Source organism: Pongo pygmaeus, chromosome 2, assembly GCF_028885625.2.
Source record: "Pongo pygmaeus isolate AG05252 chromosome 2, NHGRI_mPonPyg2-v2.0_pri, whole genome shotgun sequence".
In the NCBI taxonomy this organism is placed as follows: Eukaryota; Metazoa; Chordata; class Mammalia; order Primates; family Hominidae; genus Pongo; species Pongo pygmaeus.
In genome coordinates, this window is record NC_085930.1 from 1,436,688 (window position 1) to 1,455,713 (window position 19,026).

The window sequence follows — 19,026 nt, forward strand, 5'->3', positions numbered from 1 at the left end:
CTTGAATTACTACACTAGCCTCCTTATATTTTGTCTGCCCCTAGTTTCTCCTTTCACTATGTAATCCACACTTATTACTTTGCTTATTAAGTGCTCCTCTAACATGCCAAATTCTTTCTTAAAACAAAAGTATGGAACTAGTGGTTTCCTCTCTCTAGAATACTCTTCTATCACACCTAGGCATGGTTTGCTCCCTCCCCGCATTCAGGTTTTTGCTCTTTACCTAAAGTTACATTTAAATATTTAGATTTCTTTTTGTCTCCTCTAGCAGTTAGTTCTGTCTTTTTTCATTACTGTATTAACAGAGACAAGAGGCCAGGCGCTGTGGCTCATGCCTGTAATCCCAGCACTTTGGGAGGCCGAGGTAGGTGGATCACTTGAGGTTGGGAGTTCGAGACTAGCCTGGCCAATATGGTAAAACCCTGTCTCTACTAAAAATACAAAAATTAGCTGGACTTGGTGGCATACACCTGTGATCCCAGCTACTTGCTTGAACCTGGGAGGTGGAGGTTGCAGTGAGTCAAGATCGTGCCACTGCACTCCAACCTGGGTGACAGAGTGAAACTTCATCTCAAACAAACAAACAAACAAAAAAAAAGATGACTAGAAAAATGGACACTAAATAAATATTTGCTGAATGAATAAATTAAAAAATTATTGAATAATTATAGCCAAAACAGCACATGCCACACCATATTGGGAAATAATGACATACTTATTTGTTGCTTCCAGTGGACTGGCGCCAACAAATAAGCTACTCAAGAGCACTGAGTCTTCTTTTCTCTATCACTAGGTTTTAATCAGGAATAGGGCCTAATACCTGGTCATACTCAGTAAATGTTTCTTGGGTTTGGGGGAAGAACAAAAACCAATAGACTCTTAACCTACCTTAACTAGCAGAGGAGCTGAACCTCAGGGGTAAAAAAAATCTAATGTATATCAGTAAAATCAGACATACAGAATATTTTACCCCATATAATGTATATTATACATATCCCAACCTTGACTTTACTTACAGAAAAATTTTACCTACAACTTTTCTACTTTACAAATTATAAGTTGAAAACTTTATCAAAGGCACTGTTTTTTTCTTTGCTTGTTTCTTCCTGAACTTTTCTATTTTCTTATTGGGTCATCAATACGTACCTGAAGTTATAATAAAGTTGGAGGTGGAGTGATAAGTTATTACTGGCACAAATTTTCCTCACCAACATCTCATGACTCTTCTTTTAAAAACAAAATGGAATCACAAAATATTAAAGGTAAATGTGACCTTTAATGTTTTCTAGTCTAATTTGCACTTTTCATTTTTTTGTGTGTGGTGGTGAAAATTAAGGCCCAAAGTGGTTATAGGACCGGCCCAAATATAACCAGGTAGAGCAGCAGATGTCATAGCTAATACAGTAATACAGTAGCAGAAATTTTGGGGAATGCCTATTACTTAACAAGCAGAACAAAATTATGGAACCAGAGAAGCAGTTTTTGTGCAAGTACTAAAATGTATTTGGCTGGCTTGAATCTACTGTCTTACCCAGATCCCATGTGGACCCACTATGCCTCTCCAGAAGGAACCCACAATATTCTTGAGTACTAAAGGGGGTTTTGAGCAAGCGCAGCACTTTCTGTTATAACTTCAATCCTGTCTCATGGAATATTTAGGGAATATTTTTATGAAATGAAATTATGTTTGGGAATTTGTTTGCTACCCTGATTGGTTTCTATTGCTCTTTACTGGATTTAGGATTTATTTTAGATACAGTTGGCATATCTAAATTTAGTTGTTGCTGTCTAAGCTGGGAGGTAGGCACTTCATTTTTTCTCTTTTTGGTTCTTCCATCATCATAAATTCAAACTGCAGGGCCCAGTATTCTGAAGTGTGGTTACTGCACAGTATTTCTTCATCGTTAAACCACAGTTCTTGCCTTTTTGTAGAACTGTAGCTCTTTCTCTGTTGGTTATATAGTTAATGACACCGGTGTATGTGTTATCTGTTACAAATTGCTATTATCTGTGCTATTAATGGCTACAAGTCTGTCCTCTAACTTATGGCTTCTATTTGCTTCTTGGAGAAAAAGTATGTACTAAGCATATGGTTATAGGTCAATCAATCTCTTTTTATATCACTTGTATCTTAACAGGTTAATGAAATTGTGATGCATATCAAACAAATAGGTTCAACTCTTATCAAACACATTTTTTTGGATAATACAGCTTTTAATCATTTAACTTTTAAGTTTAAAATAATGCCCAAATATGAAAGAGAGCCAAAGTGTTCCCAAGAACTTTATAACACTTGTCTCTCAGAGATAAATCCTATATGAGATAAAAAATATGCATATTAAGAATTTGTAAAAGAATCTGATGAAGATTTTGGTCTAGATTTTGAATTACTTTCAACTGAGAGTCTATGAATTTATTTCTCAGAATCCCAGGATACTCTACAAACATGCCCTTATAAGCCTATACTGCATCTTTATCTTCATCAGTATTATCTTTTATGCAGTGGGTAGTCCTTTGGGAGCATTAATTGCTAGCCATCTCTTAGCTACTTAAGGGTAATCTTGGAATAATTACCATGAATTTATGGGAATGAGGCACTCATTTATTTATTGGCTTTCTTCTAACAGTCCCATAGCACTTGAGTCAAGATGATAACAATATAAACCTGCCCATTTATCTTTGTGAGGATTATTCCCTTCTCCATCTCTACAACCCACCTTGGTAGCTCCACACCACCCTATATGGGGCTCACTCTAACAAGTTAATGCTATAATGGTGATTGCCACTCAACAGTATACTGAATCTACCCTTTCTCAATCCGTTTTCCTATAACAGATATGAGATTTTTATTTTATTTCTTTTTTTTAAGAAATGGAACAAAAACCTTGACTTGTAGATCATATAAATGTGGCTAAGTAGAGGTCACTGGTCTCATTTCTAGATGAGATTCTTAGAGTTGTAAAGCAATCACTATGTTGGATGCTTATGTAAAATAAACCATTTCAAACTGGCAGGCAAGTACCACAGAATATCTTATTAAACATATTTAGTTGATGTAGGATAAATGATTCTCACTATTTCACAGGGATATACATCTTTTTTTCCTTTGTGTGTGTGTGTGTGTGTCTGTGATTGAGAAATGATATATGTGTAATGCACATATAAGAATATGTGAATAAAGCACATAGGAATATAGGAAAAAGGCATAATTTGATTTATTAAAGTAAGAAAATAAAGATATGACACTTTTTAAACCTTTTAATTTATTGTTGGACGCTCATTTCCAGATGTTTCATGCATAAACACACATCAGAGCACTTCAACATCATGCTTAAATTGTGATTTAAAATGTTCTGCAAGGGTTCATAACCCAACTTGAAAATTATCTTTTGCCTGACAGAGATATATAATACAGAAGGAATAACTTGAAATGTTCATGTTAAATTAATAACAAGGAAGTCAGAAAATATGAAAGAAATAATTAACATCTATTTCTTCTCTCTGTCTCTCTGTTTAAAGGTCATAATCTTTACCAGGTATTATGGCATAGTTGGCTCTTTCCAAATTTTATATTTTAGGGGCAATTAACATCACTCTACCCCAATATTTTTTTCCTATTCTGAAAGGCAGAATTATGTTATTTAATTCAGATTGTTATTTATTTAATGTTGTTCAATTCAAATAAGATAATTAAAGTATAAAACTCATTCAAAGGGATATACCAAAAGCAAAAAAAAAAAAGGGGGGGGGTGGGTTTTAAAGTGAGACAGACTTCATTTTGAACACCGGTCATGCCACATACTGTAGGTTAAAGGTCCTTATGTGGGTTAGTTAACCTGCCTGGGCCTTCGTTTCTCATCCATAAAATGTAGATAATGATATCAATTAGGGTTGCTGTGAGAATGAAATGGTAACATATACATATAAAGTGCTAGCACATATAGTCCCAATAAAGAATATCATTGAATGTGGTTTACAATGACGCACAAAGGGTGCTAAATGTATTACACATTGACAAATTTAATTCTTACAGCATTCCTGTCCCATTTTACAGATATGGAAGTAAAGGATAGAGATGTTAAATAATTTACCCATAGCTGCATAATTCTTAAGTGGCAGGAGCAGAATTCTAACTGGGGTCCATCTGTTTGGTTATCTATTGCTGTGCAACAAACCATCTGAAACTTAGTGGCTTAAAACAACAACCATTTAATCATCTTTTGTGATTTATGGGTTGATGGGATGGAGGTGCATGGTTCCTTTCCTGCACAAGGTATCAACCACAGCTATAGCTATCTAACAGCAGTGGTAGTGGAGTTGTAACATCAGAGATGGTTCACTCACAAGGCTGCATTCAGTGCTGACATTCTGCTTGGAGTTCACATGTGGATATTGGCTGGATCACCTCAGTTCTTTTCTTTGCAGTACTGCATGTGGCTTCATCTTATGGATTGCCTTCATTAGGCATAGAGACTGGGTTCCAGGAAAGAGTGTTGCAAGAGGACAAGCTCCAACGTACAAACATGTAAGATGCCTTCACTTGCATCACACTTGCTACTGTCCCATTGGCCAAAGTTCGTTACATAGAAAAGCCCAGAATCAACGTGGGAAAAAACTATACAATGACATGAACACTGAAAGGCTCCATTAAGGCCACTAAAGTAATAGTCCACTGCAACATCTGTCATCAGAAGCATTCTTTTCTGTCTTCCAAACTTTTATAGCTGTCAGTAATCTATTCATTTTGACTAGCATGTTGGACAATACCTTGTGAGAAGGACTTAGGGAGTTTCAGACACAGAGTCAATTGCATCTCTTTAGTAAGCTTTTATGCTTTCCTGCTTCCAAATATGACACAAAGTTTCAATTTTATTTAAAAGATTTTAAAATAAATGTATTTTTATGAAAGAAAAATGCCTCTCTCAAAGATTGAAGTTATTTTTAAAAGGCCAAATCTGTATTGGATTTTATATGTTATAATTCTTAGCGAACAAAGTAATGAGAAATATTGTCATATTTTATGCCCTATCATTATTCAAATGAAAGTGAATATATAGCAATCTGTTTCTTAGAGTATATTGCTAATTTTGGATTTTTGAAAATATTTCCTTTCAAAGGAATAAACTTGGTTCCATTATTTCTGTGAAAGAAGAATTTTTACTTGAGGAATTGTAAACTTTTTTCATTTTATATAAATTATAATAATTTACTTCTACTGCCATTTATATAGGTTCTATGCAGAATTTTTGTTTATAAGTTTTACTCCAGGTAAAGCATTTTATATTTGTATATGACATTTATTTCTAAACAGAAATATTTTACCTTAATGACCCAAAACACTGAAAGTGTTTGTTCTGTTACTATTGACATTTCAAAAAACAAAACAAAACAAAACAAAAACACATAACCCTTTACTCTTGATTCATTACTTCAAGTTATGTTAGGAATGATTTGCAGGTAATACCATGTCAAAGCTGTTTGGTGACCAATGCAAACTCTGATAATGTCACAGCCTAGGATCAAGACTCTGAGGGGGTGATGATATCTAAACTAAGTTATTCCTTTAATGACTGTGGTATTATTATGAAGATTTTTCCTTTTCTTAAAAAAAAACTGAGATAGGTGTGTGAAAGAAGTAATGAAGAAACTCAGTAACTTACTTTTTGTGACAACACCTTCTAGGCGAATGATATTTGGATGGTCAAACTGGCCCATGATACTAGCTTCCCTTAGAAAATCTCTTCTTTGCCGATCCATGTGGCCACCTTTCAAAGTTTTAATAGCAACTGGGATCTCTCTTTTCCCTGGTGTCTTCAAACGTCCACTACAGACTTCTCCAAATTCACCTTAAAATATGAACAAAAGCAGTTATTTGATTAACTTACATTTCAGAAGAGTCAAACTGTCATACATTGACATCCTTTTTTCACATAATGACTCTTAGGTATGTTATTTTCACATAAACATTTCTTTCTTAAAAAGTAAGTTTATAAGGATAATATGCTTGATCAGCAACACTTCTAATGAATAATGGAATGCATTTTCATGTGCTATATCACAGGAAATACTATTGATAGATATCCCCGATCTGCTGAGAAATTATGACTAGCAGAATGGGTAATGCTAATGTAATTCTATAGAAACGCAATCACAGCATAATGTCTCCTGTTCCTGTTCTCAATGCTGATATATGCCCCAAATGTTTACTCTATTCAGGGAATCCATCAGGCATGTGTAGTTAATTTGATCCCCTAGGTCATATGACTGGGCATCATTGACAGTTAGAAATTGTTAGGGTCAATTGATGTATGAACGTATTGAAGAAACCCACACTGAACTCCACCATAGTAAGTGATTATATAGGCTAAATTACAAGCCACATGGATGGAAATGCAGATAAGGAAGATGAGATATGTTTCGGCATTGTCTCCACTGGGTAATTAAACAATAACCAAATATTTAGCAAGCATTTATTATATCTATATCCAGTGCTAGAATGTTGTGAGTTTCAAAGAAGTATAAGACTCTGTCTCTGTTCTCAGGTGCTTATAATCTGGTAGGAGAATTTAGATGAACATAAATTAAACACTTAAGAACTTAATAAATTCCCATAAATGCTATATTTGTTAAGTAAGAACAGTGGGGGCTGGAAGACTTCCTGGAGGGGATGAAACTTATGCTAGACCTTGAGAGATGAGCAGGATTTAGGTATTTGAGAGAAGCAGGGACATTCAAGACAGGGTGCATAAAAGGAGTAAGGGAAGTGAAGAAAAACATTCAAAGTTCCAGAAACAGTAGAGAGAATGACATGGACACAGGGCAGCAAGGAGACAGGAGGGGTTATTGTGGATAAAAGGTAATGGGTTTTCTCAGTGCAATGCAATACATGCAACAAACTTTGAAATTCTAGACTTTTAATTTTTCTAGAGCTGATTACCTGCATTTCCTTAAGAATATGAAGATTGATTCCCAATTTATTAATATATAAAGTGAGAATAATAAAATCTTTCATAATTCTATAACCTCTCATTCCCATAAGGATATTGGGAAGATCAAAAGTGACAATTTATGTCAAAGTGCTTACAAACTGTAAAGTACTATTCATACAGTGTTTTAAGTTATCAAAATCTTTGGAAAGATGAAAGAAATTAAAATTAAAATATCTTCAGTTGGTCTATTAGCACTTATGGCCAACTGTAAGACACAATATAAGTTTAGGCACAGAATATTGAATTAGATTTGGCAGTACAATAGATTTCAATTATCCTTTCTTTTGACAATTTATCACAGTCAACTAAATGCTGACTATGCATGAATATTAACTATCTTTTGGTGTAGGTACTAAGATTTTTTTTAGGTAAAATAAATAACCAGGAGGGAAACAAGGTATAACTTTGCTTCCAAAAAATTATGTGTACACATGTCCATTAGAAATAGAAAGCAGTCTAACAAGATAATTTATTCTGTATGTGTTAAACAAACAAGCAAAGAAGCAAGCAAACAAAAACCACTGATAATTCAGTGCATATGATATTGGGGTTGTATAAATCTTGTATAAATTTGGCAACAAACACAAGAATAACTTCTTTTTTCTTAATGATGCTCTCAACCTCTTGGAGGATGAATTTCCTTACTTCACTGAAAAAAAAGAAGTTGTAGTTTTTCAGTTCTGCTTGTAATAATGCAGTGATTTAGGTAATACCATGTCAAAGCTGTTTGGTGACCAATGCAAACTCTGATAATGTCACAGCCTAGGATCAAGACTCTGAGGGGTGAGTATCAGAAGATGGTATTTGCACTAAGTTATTCCTTTAATGACCGTTGTATTATTATTACTAAGATTTTTCCTTTTCTTAAACAACTAAAGTAGGTTTGTGAAAGTAAAAGGTTTTCTCTTATGCATAAAAGTGCCAATTGATAGGAACTTTCAACATATTTCTATTGAGACCCTGAACTTTAAGAGAAGTGGGTATGTTTGTTTACACTAATGTCCAATACATCCAGGCCTATTAAGATACTTGAAATTTATCCTCAGATCACTCTGGTTTGTTCTAATGAATAGCCAGAACAAAACAGATATTTATTTTTTCCTTATTTTTTATTTTATTTTGTCTTAATAAATCTGATAGTATGGATAAAAATTCAGCAATATTTTAAAAACCCTCACCTGCCATGAGCCCATAATCCATATGATTTTTTCTGTTCACATTTCATAGAAATTCAAATAAACTTCTGAATGTCACGAAAATAATGAGAATTCTGTTGGTATTTTACCAAGATAGACAAAGTGGTAATTTTCTTTGGTTTTCTGTTGTCTGAAATTCATGTATCTTATTAACACCAGGCAGGTGTTTTCTTCATGTCAAGCTTTGCATGATCAAGCTGTTTTCACACTTATTTCAGTGGTACTAAATACGGTTGCCTCAATTAAAGATCTGAGACTCTTAGTGTATTCTTTAGGCAAAGTCCAAAAAGCTCAGTAACAGAATGTATTAAAATTGTTATCTACAGTAGGCTTGAATGAATCAGACATACCAAGCAGAAAGGAAAAAAATATTTTAAATTAAATGCATAGTTTCAGATTTTGCTAAAAACTGATTTATTATGTGATTGACATTGTAGGAAGAGGAGAGGCCCTGTATAGAACCATAAGTGATAGGAATTATTCCTCAATAAGATCTGTGAACATTTACATATACTGGTTAGTACATAATTAACTCATCAACTATAGGAATACTGTATTAATTACCTTTTTTTTCTTTTCCAATACATAGTTGTAATCATCATTACAAAGGTAGGTCTTACATAGTGTTATCCTGTGTCAGGTCTAAGAAATTACTATATATTTTATTCTTCCCAATAAACCTTTGAGGTAGGTACTAGTATTATCCCAATTTGTTGGTGAGAAAATTGAGGCATGTAAGCTAAGTAATGTACCTAACAGGGATACAACTAGAAAGTGGTAGTGTTGTCATTTGAACCTAGGCTGTCTGGCTTCAGAGTCCATGCTTGTAACCATTATTCTCTGCTGTCTGAGCTGTTTATCATCGTTAATATTTTCCTGTGTTGGCATATTAAATTCCCAGTTGGTAGCAATGGTGTCTTCAAACCAACTATTGTAATAGTGTTCAAATGCATGAACTGGATATGAACAGATGGTTGGAATGATAAAACTCATATCCTAGGAATACTTCACTATTAAATGGAAAGGCAGACCCTGCTCAAATATATGTTAGATGGTCTAGAAAAATCACTACAGTCTAGTTTCCAGAGAAAAAACAAACATATATAGGATAATTGATCTTCTGCCACTGACAGCACATTCACTAGCTAACAACCCCATCTATCTCCCTGGATGTTGGTAAAACATTCTTGGACAAGCAATTTTGTTGTATGTTATACAGGGTCATATTAAAGCATCAATTAGTATTCAGATTTTCATATAAGGTCCATATAATTGAACTAAATCTGTAAGGGAAGGGTACAGGCAGTGAGGGACAATCTGTCTTGGAGGACCACTGTATCAGGATCACTTTGATGCTTTCCAAAAGTTTACTTCCCATGTTCTGAGATTCTGGTACTTCCTCCGTATCCAACCCCTAGAGAGCACTGAAGCAAAGAGCCATGCTCTCGATGGTTTTTCTCACACCTCTTGGGTGTGATGAATTGTTTCATTGCTCATACTTGCTGTTTCCCTCAGACAGGAATGCTCTCCCACAGGTTGTCTCCCTTCCTCTCCTGTCTCTACTCTCCTCAGTTCTTCTCTATGTGTATGGCTCCTTATTAGTGATAAAAGCTGAGCTTTGATATCCCTCTTTCAGAAAACTTTCCTTGACCAACCCATCTGATTTAGTTTCCCAGCACCAACAGGCCCTTTTAACTGCAAAAAGAAAAACAAAATAGCAGCCTCTGAGATTTGGAATTTGGCCCAGCTCTCAGAGCTATGCTATTTTATTCCCCTATTGGAAATAGTACCAACTTCAGGCTACTTTGAAACCATGATAAAATGAGACAAAGTAGGGTCACTTAATAATTTTGTCTAAGTACAGACAAAGGCAAGGTCACTGTGCCACCCAAAAATACCAGAAATCCTGTCTCTTGTCTGAAATGAGTGCAACTTTTAAGAAACCAACTATAGCTTTATTCTCATATCTTTCCTTCCCTTCCTATAGCTAAGATTCATTAATATACTATGGTGCAAGTCCTAAGATTAAGGCCCAATATTATTGGCTTCTGTGATAGCTGAGGGCATCTGAAAGGGGTATAAATAGCCCTACAGTAAACATTATTCCCTACTCTGCTCCTGCAAATAAGGTTTCCTAGCCAAAGAATCTGCCTTATCAAATAGTTCAGGTCAAGTTCTTCCTCATCACTGAGAAGTAAGTTTCAGTTCCATGTCAGCCTGTGGAGCTATTCAAACAAGCCAATCACATCCTCCAGAGTATCAACGAGTACTCTGCCCTCTTGATATTACCAAACCTGCACCCCATACCCATGGTTGTTCACTTTTTTTCCCAAATGCAACCCCTATGTGGCCCTGCATGGTGTGTGGTGTCTCCCTCCTCTGGGCTGTAAGTGTATGTGATTAACAAATATGCATCAATCTCATCTGTCCAATGCAGGGTCTGTGTGTTTGGCTGTCTCCATAGGTATCTCTTGAGGTATGAAATCCTTCCCTCACCAAGAGGGTAAAGAGGAGGCAATTAAAACAGATATCTAGGGGATGAGATAAGATGGCAGAATAGGTGGTCACCCACTTGTATTACTCCACACACACACAAAAATAATGCTGCACCCATTCATGATCAAAAATTTCTTTGTGGGAGCCCTTGGATTAGGGTATGAGGTGAAACCCCAGTGGAGCCCAAGATCTGGGATTATTGTTTTGAGAGTACAGACCTGCACCTAAGTGGCAGACCCAGCAATTATGGACCCAGCTTCAGACCCATAAATAACCCATTTTCCAAAGGGTTTAGTTACAGCCCCGTTTGTCCTTGAGCCTGCTTCCAAAAGCATCCACCAAAGGGCTGGGAGGAATCATGCACATTAGTGCTTCACAGATAGACCCATCTGCTTCTTGCCATCCATTTTGTCTGTGAACCCAAAAGCTATCCTGTAACTTGGCTCCAGCTCCCTGTAGCTGTAATTCTAGCCTAGTATTTCTCACACAGGGACCTAGAGAGAGACTCACTCATCTATACCACCAGGACAGGCTTGCAGCCTCTGTCCTACAGCAGATCATGAAGGGGCCCTATCTCAGCTCTAGCCCCTCTCTGCCATAGCCTGGGAGTAATCCCATCCACAATAAGAACTGCTGGTAGACTCATCCATCTGTGCCACTAAAGACTGTCAGCCTCCATCCCACAGTAGGTCCTGAAGAGGCCCTGAATCTTGATGGTAGCCCTGCTTAACTACAGCCTGAGAATAATCCCAATGGCACAGGGCGACTAGCTCATCAGTGCTAATGGGCTTGACAACTTCCATCCCACAACAGATTCTGAAGGGACCCTTTCTAGGCGCCAGCCCTTCTGTCACAGCCCTGAAGTTATTCCACCATGCAAGGAACTGCTAGAGATGCACTTGGACAGTCTTTCTGGGCTTCATCCCATAGAACACCATAAATGGGCCCTGAATCTCAGCTCTAGCCCCTCTCAGATGCAGTCTATGAGCAATCCTGACCACACAGGGATCTGTTGGGGTTCCCACCCCCCACTGCCACTGGGTCAGGCTTGCCAACATCAGTTCCACAGCAGATTTAAAAATAGCCCTGAAGATTGGTTTCAGTCCCTCCCAGCTGTGGTGTTGAAGCAATTCTGCCCAGCTGGAATCCCACCAGGAGACATGTCTGTCTGTTTCCCTGACAGGCTTTGCCAACTTCTGTTCCACAATGGATCCTCAAATGGCACTGGATTTAGGTCCAGACCCCTTTTGTCTTCAGACTGAGAGAAGCTTGGCCTGCTTGGGCACTCACAAGAAGGCATGTCCCACAGTGCCCATTCAGGCTGAATCCTTCACCTCTGTCCCACTGAGGATCTTTAAATGGACCTATAAATTGGCTCCCACCTTTTTAAACTGCAGTCTGAAAGCAAGCTTGCTCACCCAAGAAACCACTGTACACATACCTATTCATGACCCCAGAGATAGGGCTAAAGATCTCAGCCTTGGCTGTATATCCTGAAACAATCTTATGTCTCAGTTTAAGCCCATCTCAGCCACCAACTTGTACAGTATGGCCAGGACAGGTACTCATTTAGTTATCCAACAGGAGTCCTGCCAGAGACCCAGTGGAAACCATATCCATCATTGCACATGGAAAAAGACCTGCAATCTGTGAATCCTGAAGCAGACCTTCATCATCCCAGAGCCAGACCCAAAGATCAAGGTCCTGGAGATAGTCCAGTCTGCCCAGAAACCAAATGGGACCCACACCAACCACAGCCTCTGGTAATAACCCTGCCAACTGCAGTTTCCACTGTAGACCCACTATCAGGCACAAGACCTGCATCCAATGTCACTCAATCATGAGCCCAGAGGTAATCTTATCAACCTGCAGACCCATTAGGAGAAAATTTTAGTTTGTCAAATCTATTCTATAAAGAGTGAAAGAGGAGTTAGCTCCTTCAAATGCAGACAGAAATGCAAGCCTACATGAATAACAAAGAATGAAGCAAACATGACACCATCAAAATAACCAAGGCTTTACTAACCAACCCCACCAAAATAGAGATGTACAAATTACTGGAAAAAGGATTCAAAATGCTCATCTTCAAGAAGCTCAAAGAAGTTCAATAAATACAGATAGACAACTAAAAGAAATAAGGAAAACAATGCATGAATGAAATGAGAAGTTTGATAAAATATAGAAACTGCGGAAAAGAACCAAACAGAAATCCTAGTGCTGAAGGATACAATGGCAGAATTGAAAAACTCTATAGTTTGAATAGCTGATGCAATCATGCAAAAAATTAGAAATTGTGAATTTGAAGAAAGATTATTTGAAATTAGCTAATTAGAGCAATTTAAAAAAGATAAAAAAAGAGTGAATAAAGTGTAGGGACATATGGGACACCATCAAATGTACAAATATAAAATGTATGAGATTATCCAAAGGAGAAGAGAGACAAAGAGACAGAAATCTTATTTAAATAAATACTGTTTGAAAAAATCCCAAATCTTGGGAGGGATATGAACATACAGATTCAGGAACCTCAAAGGACCCCAAGAAAGATAAACTCAATAGAGATAAACTCAATATTCTTGCTGCCTTAAAGCTTCTTTGTTTCTGACTTTAACATTATAATCAAATGATTAAAGTGAAAAACAAAGAAGCTTTATGGCAGCAAAAGAGAAGAAACTTAACACGTAAAAATGATCTCCCATAGGACTATACATGACTTCTCAACAGAAACCTTGCAAGCCAGGAGGGAGTGGCATGACATATTGAAAGTGCTAAAAAATAAGTTAACAAAACATACTACACCCAGCAACACAGTCCTTCACAAATGAAAAATGAGATCAAGACATTCTAAGACAAACAAAAGCTGAGGAAATCCATCATCATGGGACTGGCCTTACAAGAAATGCTTAAGGGAATTCTTTGAGTTGAAATAAAAGGAAAATAAGTAAAATATAAAAACATATGAAAGTAGAAAGCTTACTAGTAAAAGGTAAACATATACTCAAATTGAGAAAATATACTAAAACTGTAAAGGGGTTATGTAAATCACTTAGCATAATAGTTAAAAGACAAATGTATTTAAACAATTATAGCTATAAACTATGGGTTAGCATATACAATATAAATAGATATAAAGTATTGCATCAATAGCATAAAATGTGTAAGGGAAGAGAAATATAAGCATAGAGTCTTTGTATGCAATTGTAGTTAAGGCACTTTCAGCTTAAATTAGAATACTTTAACTATAAGATGTTTTATGTAAGCCTCATGATAACTATAAGGAAAAACCTCTGGCAGATATACAAAGTATGAAGAGAAAGGAATCAAAGCATATTACTACAAAAATACACAAATCACAAAGACCGTAAGATTGGAAGAAAGACACAAAATAACTACAAAACAGTCAGTAAAAAATTAACAAAATGCCTATAGTAAGCCCATATCTATCCATAATAATTTTAAATGTAAAGAGATTATATTCTACAGTTAAAAGAATGTTTAAATCGATTAAAAAACAAGATCCAACAATATTTTGCCTCCAAAAATCTTATTTTAGCTTTAGGGACACATATAGACTAACAGCAAAGGTATGGAATAAGAGGCAGATGGTAACCAATAGAGCATGGGAGTGATTATGCTTGTATTAGATTAGATCAGTACAGAGTGGGAGTGATTATGCTTATATAATCGTTATATTAGAATGACCTCCTTTTAGTCAAAATTGGGAAAAAGAGAAAAAGCAGGTCATTATATAATAACAAAAGGGTCAGTTCATTAAAAAGATAAGCATTTAAAATATATATGCATCTAACACTGGAGCACCTAAATATATAAAGCAAACATTAATAAATCTGAAGAGATAGACTATAATACAGTAATAGTATGGGACTTAAATACTGCACTTTCAACAATGGATAGTTCATTCAGACAAGAAATCAGCAGAGAAAGAATGGACTTCAACAACCCTTTATGCCAAATGGACCTAACAGGTATATACAGAATGTTTCATCCAACAGCACCATTATACACATTTTTCTCAAGTGCACACAGAACATTCTGCAGGATAGATGATAGGCCACAGAATAATTCTTAATAAATTTAAGAAGGCTGAAATCAATATCAAGTATATTTTCTGACCATAATGGAATTAAACTAGAAATTAATAAAGGAGAAATTCTGAAAAATTCACAAATATATGGAGATTAAACATCACACTGCTGTACAACCAATGGATCAAGGAAGAAATTAAGAATGAAAGTTAAAAATATCCTCAGACAAATAAAAACGAAAATGAAAATACAACATACTAAACTTATGGGATGCACCAAAGGCAGTTCTAAGAGGGAAGTTTATAGTAATAAATGCCTGCATTACAAAAGAGAAAAGTTCTTAAGTAAGCAACTTAATGTTATCTCAAGAAACTAAAAAACGAAGAACAAATGAAGCATGAAGTTAGCAGAAGGAGGGAAATAATACAGATCAGAATAGAAGTAAATAAAGTAGAGATTAGAAAGAATAGAAAAGATCAACTAGTTTTCTTTTGAAAAGATAAGGAAAATTGACAAACCCTTTGCCAGACCAGAGCAACTAAGAAAAAAAGAGATAAGACTCAAATAAATCACAAATGAAAGATGAGATATTCCAACAGATACCACAGAAACACAAAGGATCATAAGTGAATATTATGAACAACTTTATGCTTATAAATTGGATAATTTAGAAGAAATTGATAAATTCCTAGAAACATGGAATCTACCAGGATAAAGTTAAGAAAAATAAAAGAAAATTTGAACAGACCAGGAATCAAACTGAATCAACACTAAAAAATCTCCCATCAAAGAAAAGCCCAGACTTTATTACTTCACAGCAGAATTTTATCTAACATTTAAATAAGAAATAAATACCATTCTTTTTTAAAATCTCCCCTTGAAGAAGAGAGAATACTTCTAAACTCATTTTACAAGGCCAGCATTACCCTGATACTGAAGCCAGGCAAGAACAATATAAGAAAACAAAACTACAAGCCTATATCCTTGAAGGTAGATGCAAAAACACTCAACAAAATACTAGCAAATCAGATTCAACAGCACATAAAAATATTCAGTCACCATGGTCAAGTGGAATTTATCCCTGGGATGCAAAGATGGTTCAATTTACCAAAATCAATACATATGACACACGTATTAACTGAATAAAGAAACAGAAATCATCATCATCTCAATAGATACAGAAAAAGCATTTGACAAAATTCAGCATCCTTCCCACTACCGAAACGTTTGATCTTGGAGCAACAGCTAACACTTCCCAGCTGGGCATGGTGGCTCATGCCTGTAATCCTAGCTAATTGAGAGGCTGAGGTGGGAGGATCACTTGAGGAAAGGATGTTGAGACCAGACTGAGCAACATAGTAAGACCATCTTAAAAACAAAAAATAACTGGGTGTAGTGGCAAAGGTAGTCCCAGCTACTCAGAAGGCTGAGGTGAGAGGATTGCTTGGGCCCAGGAGTTTGAGGCTGCAGCGAGCTATGATCATGTCACTGCACTCCAGACCAGGGGACAGAGCAAAACCTTGTCTTTTTTTTTTTTTTTTTTTAAAAAAAAACGCTCCCCAGAGGACAGTTTGGTAGTCACTATCCTACACTTTCGCAGATCATATTGACCATTTCAGCTTTCAACTCCTTGTATCCAGGGGCATGAGACCTAAACTCACATCACCCAACCCTCTGAATTTGGATGCACTGTCACGCCCCATGGGGGAACGTGAGTACAAACCTACCCAACCTAATTCCACCACCACAGGGCCAGAGCTTGCCATCTGGAAGCCTGAATATTGGTTTGCTATGTCCAAATCCAAATCTCATCTTCAACTGTAGTTCCCATAATCCCCATGTGTCGTGGGAGGGACCCAGTGGGAGGTAACTGAATAATGGGGGTGGTTTTTCCTTGCTGTTCTCATGATAGTGAGTAAGTTCTCATGAGACCTGATGGTTGTACAAGAGGCTTCCCTTTTGGCTTGGTTCTCATTATTCTCTATCCTGCTGCCTTGCGAAGAAGGACATATTTACTTCCTCTTCCACCACAGTTGTAAGTTTCCTGAGGCCTCCCCAGTCATGCTGAACTGTGAGTCAATTAAACCACTTTCCTTTATAAATTACCCAGTCTCAGGTATGTCTTTATTAGCAGCATGATAACGAACTAATACAAATGGTTTTTATACAAGATGCAGAGATATAAATGTAAAGACACAAGAAACATGAAAAAGCAAAGAAATATGACACCTCCAAAGGAACACAATAATTCTCTAGCAACAAATTCCAACAAAAAAGAAATTTATAAAATCAGAGAAAAATAATGATATTAAAGAAGCTCAATGAGATACAATAGAACACAGATAAGTAATATAAAGAAATCAGAAAAACAATTCAGGATATGAAAAAGAAATTTACCAAAGAGATAGATATTATAAAAAAGAACCAAGCAGAAATCCTGGAACCAAAAAAAATCATTGAATGAAATAAAAAGATACATTCAAAAGGTTCGAGAACAGACTAGATCAAGAAGAAGAATTTTAGAACTTGAATATAGTTCTTTTGACAAAAACCAGTCTGACAAAAATAAAGATAAAACAATAAAAAATAATAAACAAATCTTATGTGACATATGGGACACCATACAGTGACCAAATATTCAAATTTTCAATGTTCCAGAAGGTGAAGACAATACTGAAGGGAGAGAAAACTATGTAATGAAATAATAACTTAATCCCAAGTTTAGCAAGAGATTTAGACAACCAGACATGGGATGCTTAGAGATCCCCAAATAGATGTAATGAAAACGGTCTTCTCCAAGGCACATTATAGTCAAACTGTCAAAAGTCATAGCAAAGAAGAAATTCTGAAAACAGCAAAAGAAAAGTGTCTAGTCACTTATAAGGGAAATCCCATCATACTAACAGCAGATTTCCAGCAGGAGTCTTACAGGCCAGAAGAGAATAGGATGATATATTCAAAGTTCTGAAACATAAAACTAGCAGCCAAAGATACTATACCTAGCAAAGTTATCCTTCATAAATGAAGGAGAAATACATTGTTTTCTCAGAGAAAGAAAAGCCGAGGGAATTAATTACTGTTACACTGGCCCTAGAAGCAATACCTAAGGAAGGTCTACACCTGGAAACGAAAGGATGATATCTACCATCAGAAAAACACTTGAACGTATACAACCCACTGATAGACGAAAATTGAGAAAGGTCTCAATTATTAGCACTACAGCTGGGCGTGGTGGCTCACACCTGTAATCCCAGCACTTTGGGAGTCCAAGGCAGGCGAATCATGAGGTCGGGAGATCGAGACCATCCTAGCTAACATGGTGAAACCTCATCTCTACTAAGAACACACAAAATTAGTCGGGCTTGGTGGTGGGTGCCTGTAGTCCCAGCTACTTGGGAGGCTGAGGCAGGAGAATGGCATGAACCTGGGAGGCAGAGCTTGCAGTGAAACGAGATCATACCACTGCACTCCAGCCTGGGCAACAGAGCAAGACTCTGTCTCAAAAAAAAAAAAAAAAAAAAATGCATCCAAACTGGAAAAAAGGAAATCAAATCATCTCTTTTTGCATATGATATAATCTTATATCCAAAAATACCCCAACCAAGATTTCATCAAAAAACTCTCAGATCAGATAAATAAATTAATAAAATTACAGGATACAAAATCAACATACAAAAATCAGCAGTGTTTCTGTACACCAATAATAAACTACCTGAAAAAAATCAACAAGGAAATGTAATTTCAAAAGCTAAAAAGTATAAAATAAAATATCTAGGTATAAATTTAACCAAGGAGATAAAAGATCTCTATGAGGAAAATCATAAAACACTGATGAACGAAATTTAGGAAGACAAAAACAAATGAAAAGACATCCCATGCTCATGGATTGTAATGATTAATATTGTTAAAATGACCGTACTACCAAAAGCAGTCTACAGATTCAGTGCAATTACTATCAAAATACTAATGTCATTTGTCACAGAAATAGAAAAAACAATTTTACGATTTGTACGGAATTAAAGAAGAGCTCAAATAGCCAAAGCAATCCTGAGCAAAAGAATAAAGCTGAAGGCATCACGCTACCTGACTTCAAAAGATACAACACTATTTTAAGCCAAACAGTATAGTATTGTTATAAAAACAGACCAATGGAACAGAATAGAGAATGTAGAAATACATCCACATATTTATAGCTGACGGAGTTTTGACAGATGCGCCAAGAACATACATTGGGGAAAAGATACCCTCTTCAATAAACGAGGCTATAAAATTGGATATCCATATGCAGAAGAAAGAAAC

General features: G+C 36.1%; 1 protein-coding gene across 2 annotated transcripts in view; it reads right to left on the reverse strand.

Annotated features, from left to right (window-relative positions):
* The window catches only part of EPHA6 (EPH receptor A6), a 959,072-nt gene that overhangs the window by 209,807 nt on the left and 730,239 nt on the right, over positions 1-19,026 (reverse strand). For both annotated transcript variants that reach the window (XM_054481297.2, XM_063661446.1), the window contains one exon: positions 5,661-5,846. In XM_054481297.2, coding sequence (XP_054337272.1) covers positions 5,661-5,846 — 186 coding nt within the window. The remainder of the gene's footprint in view (positions 1-5,660; positions 5,847-19,026) is intronic.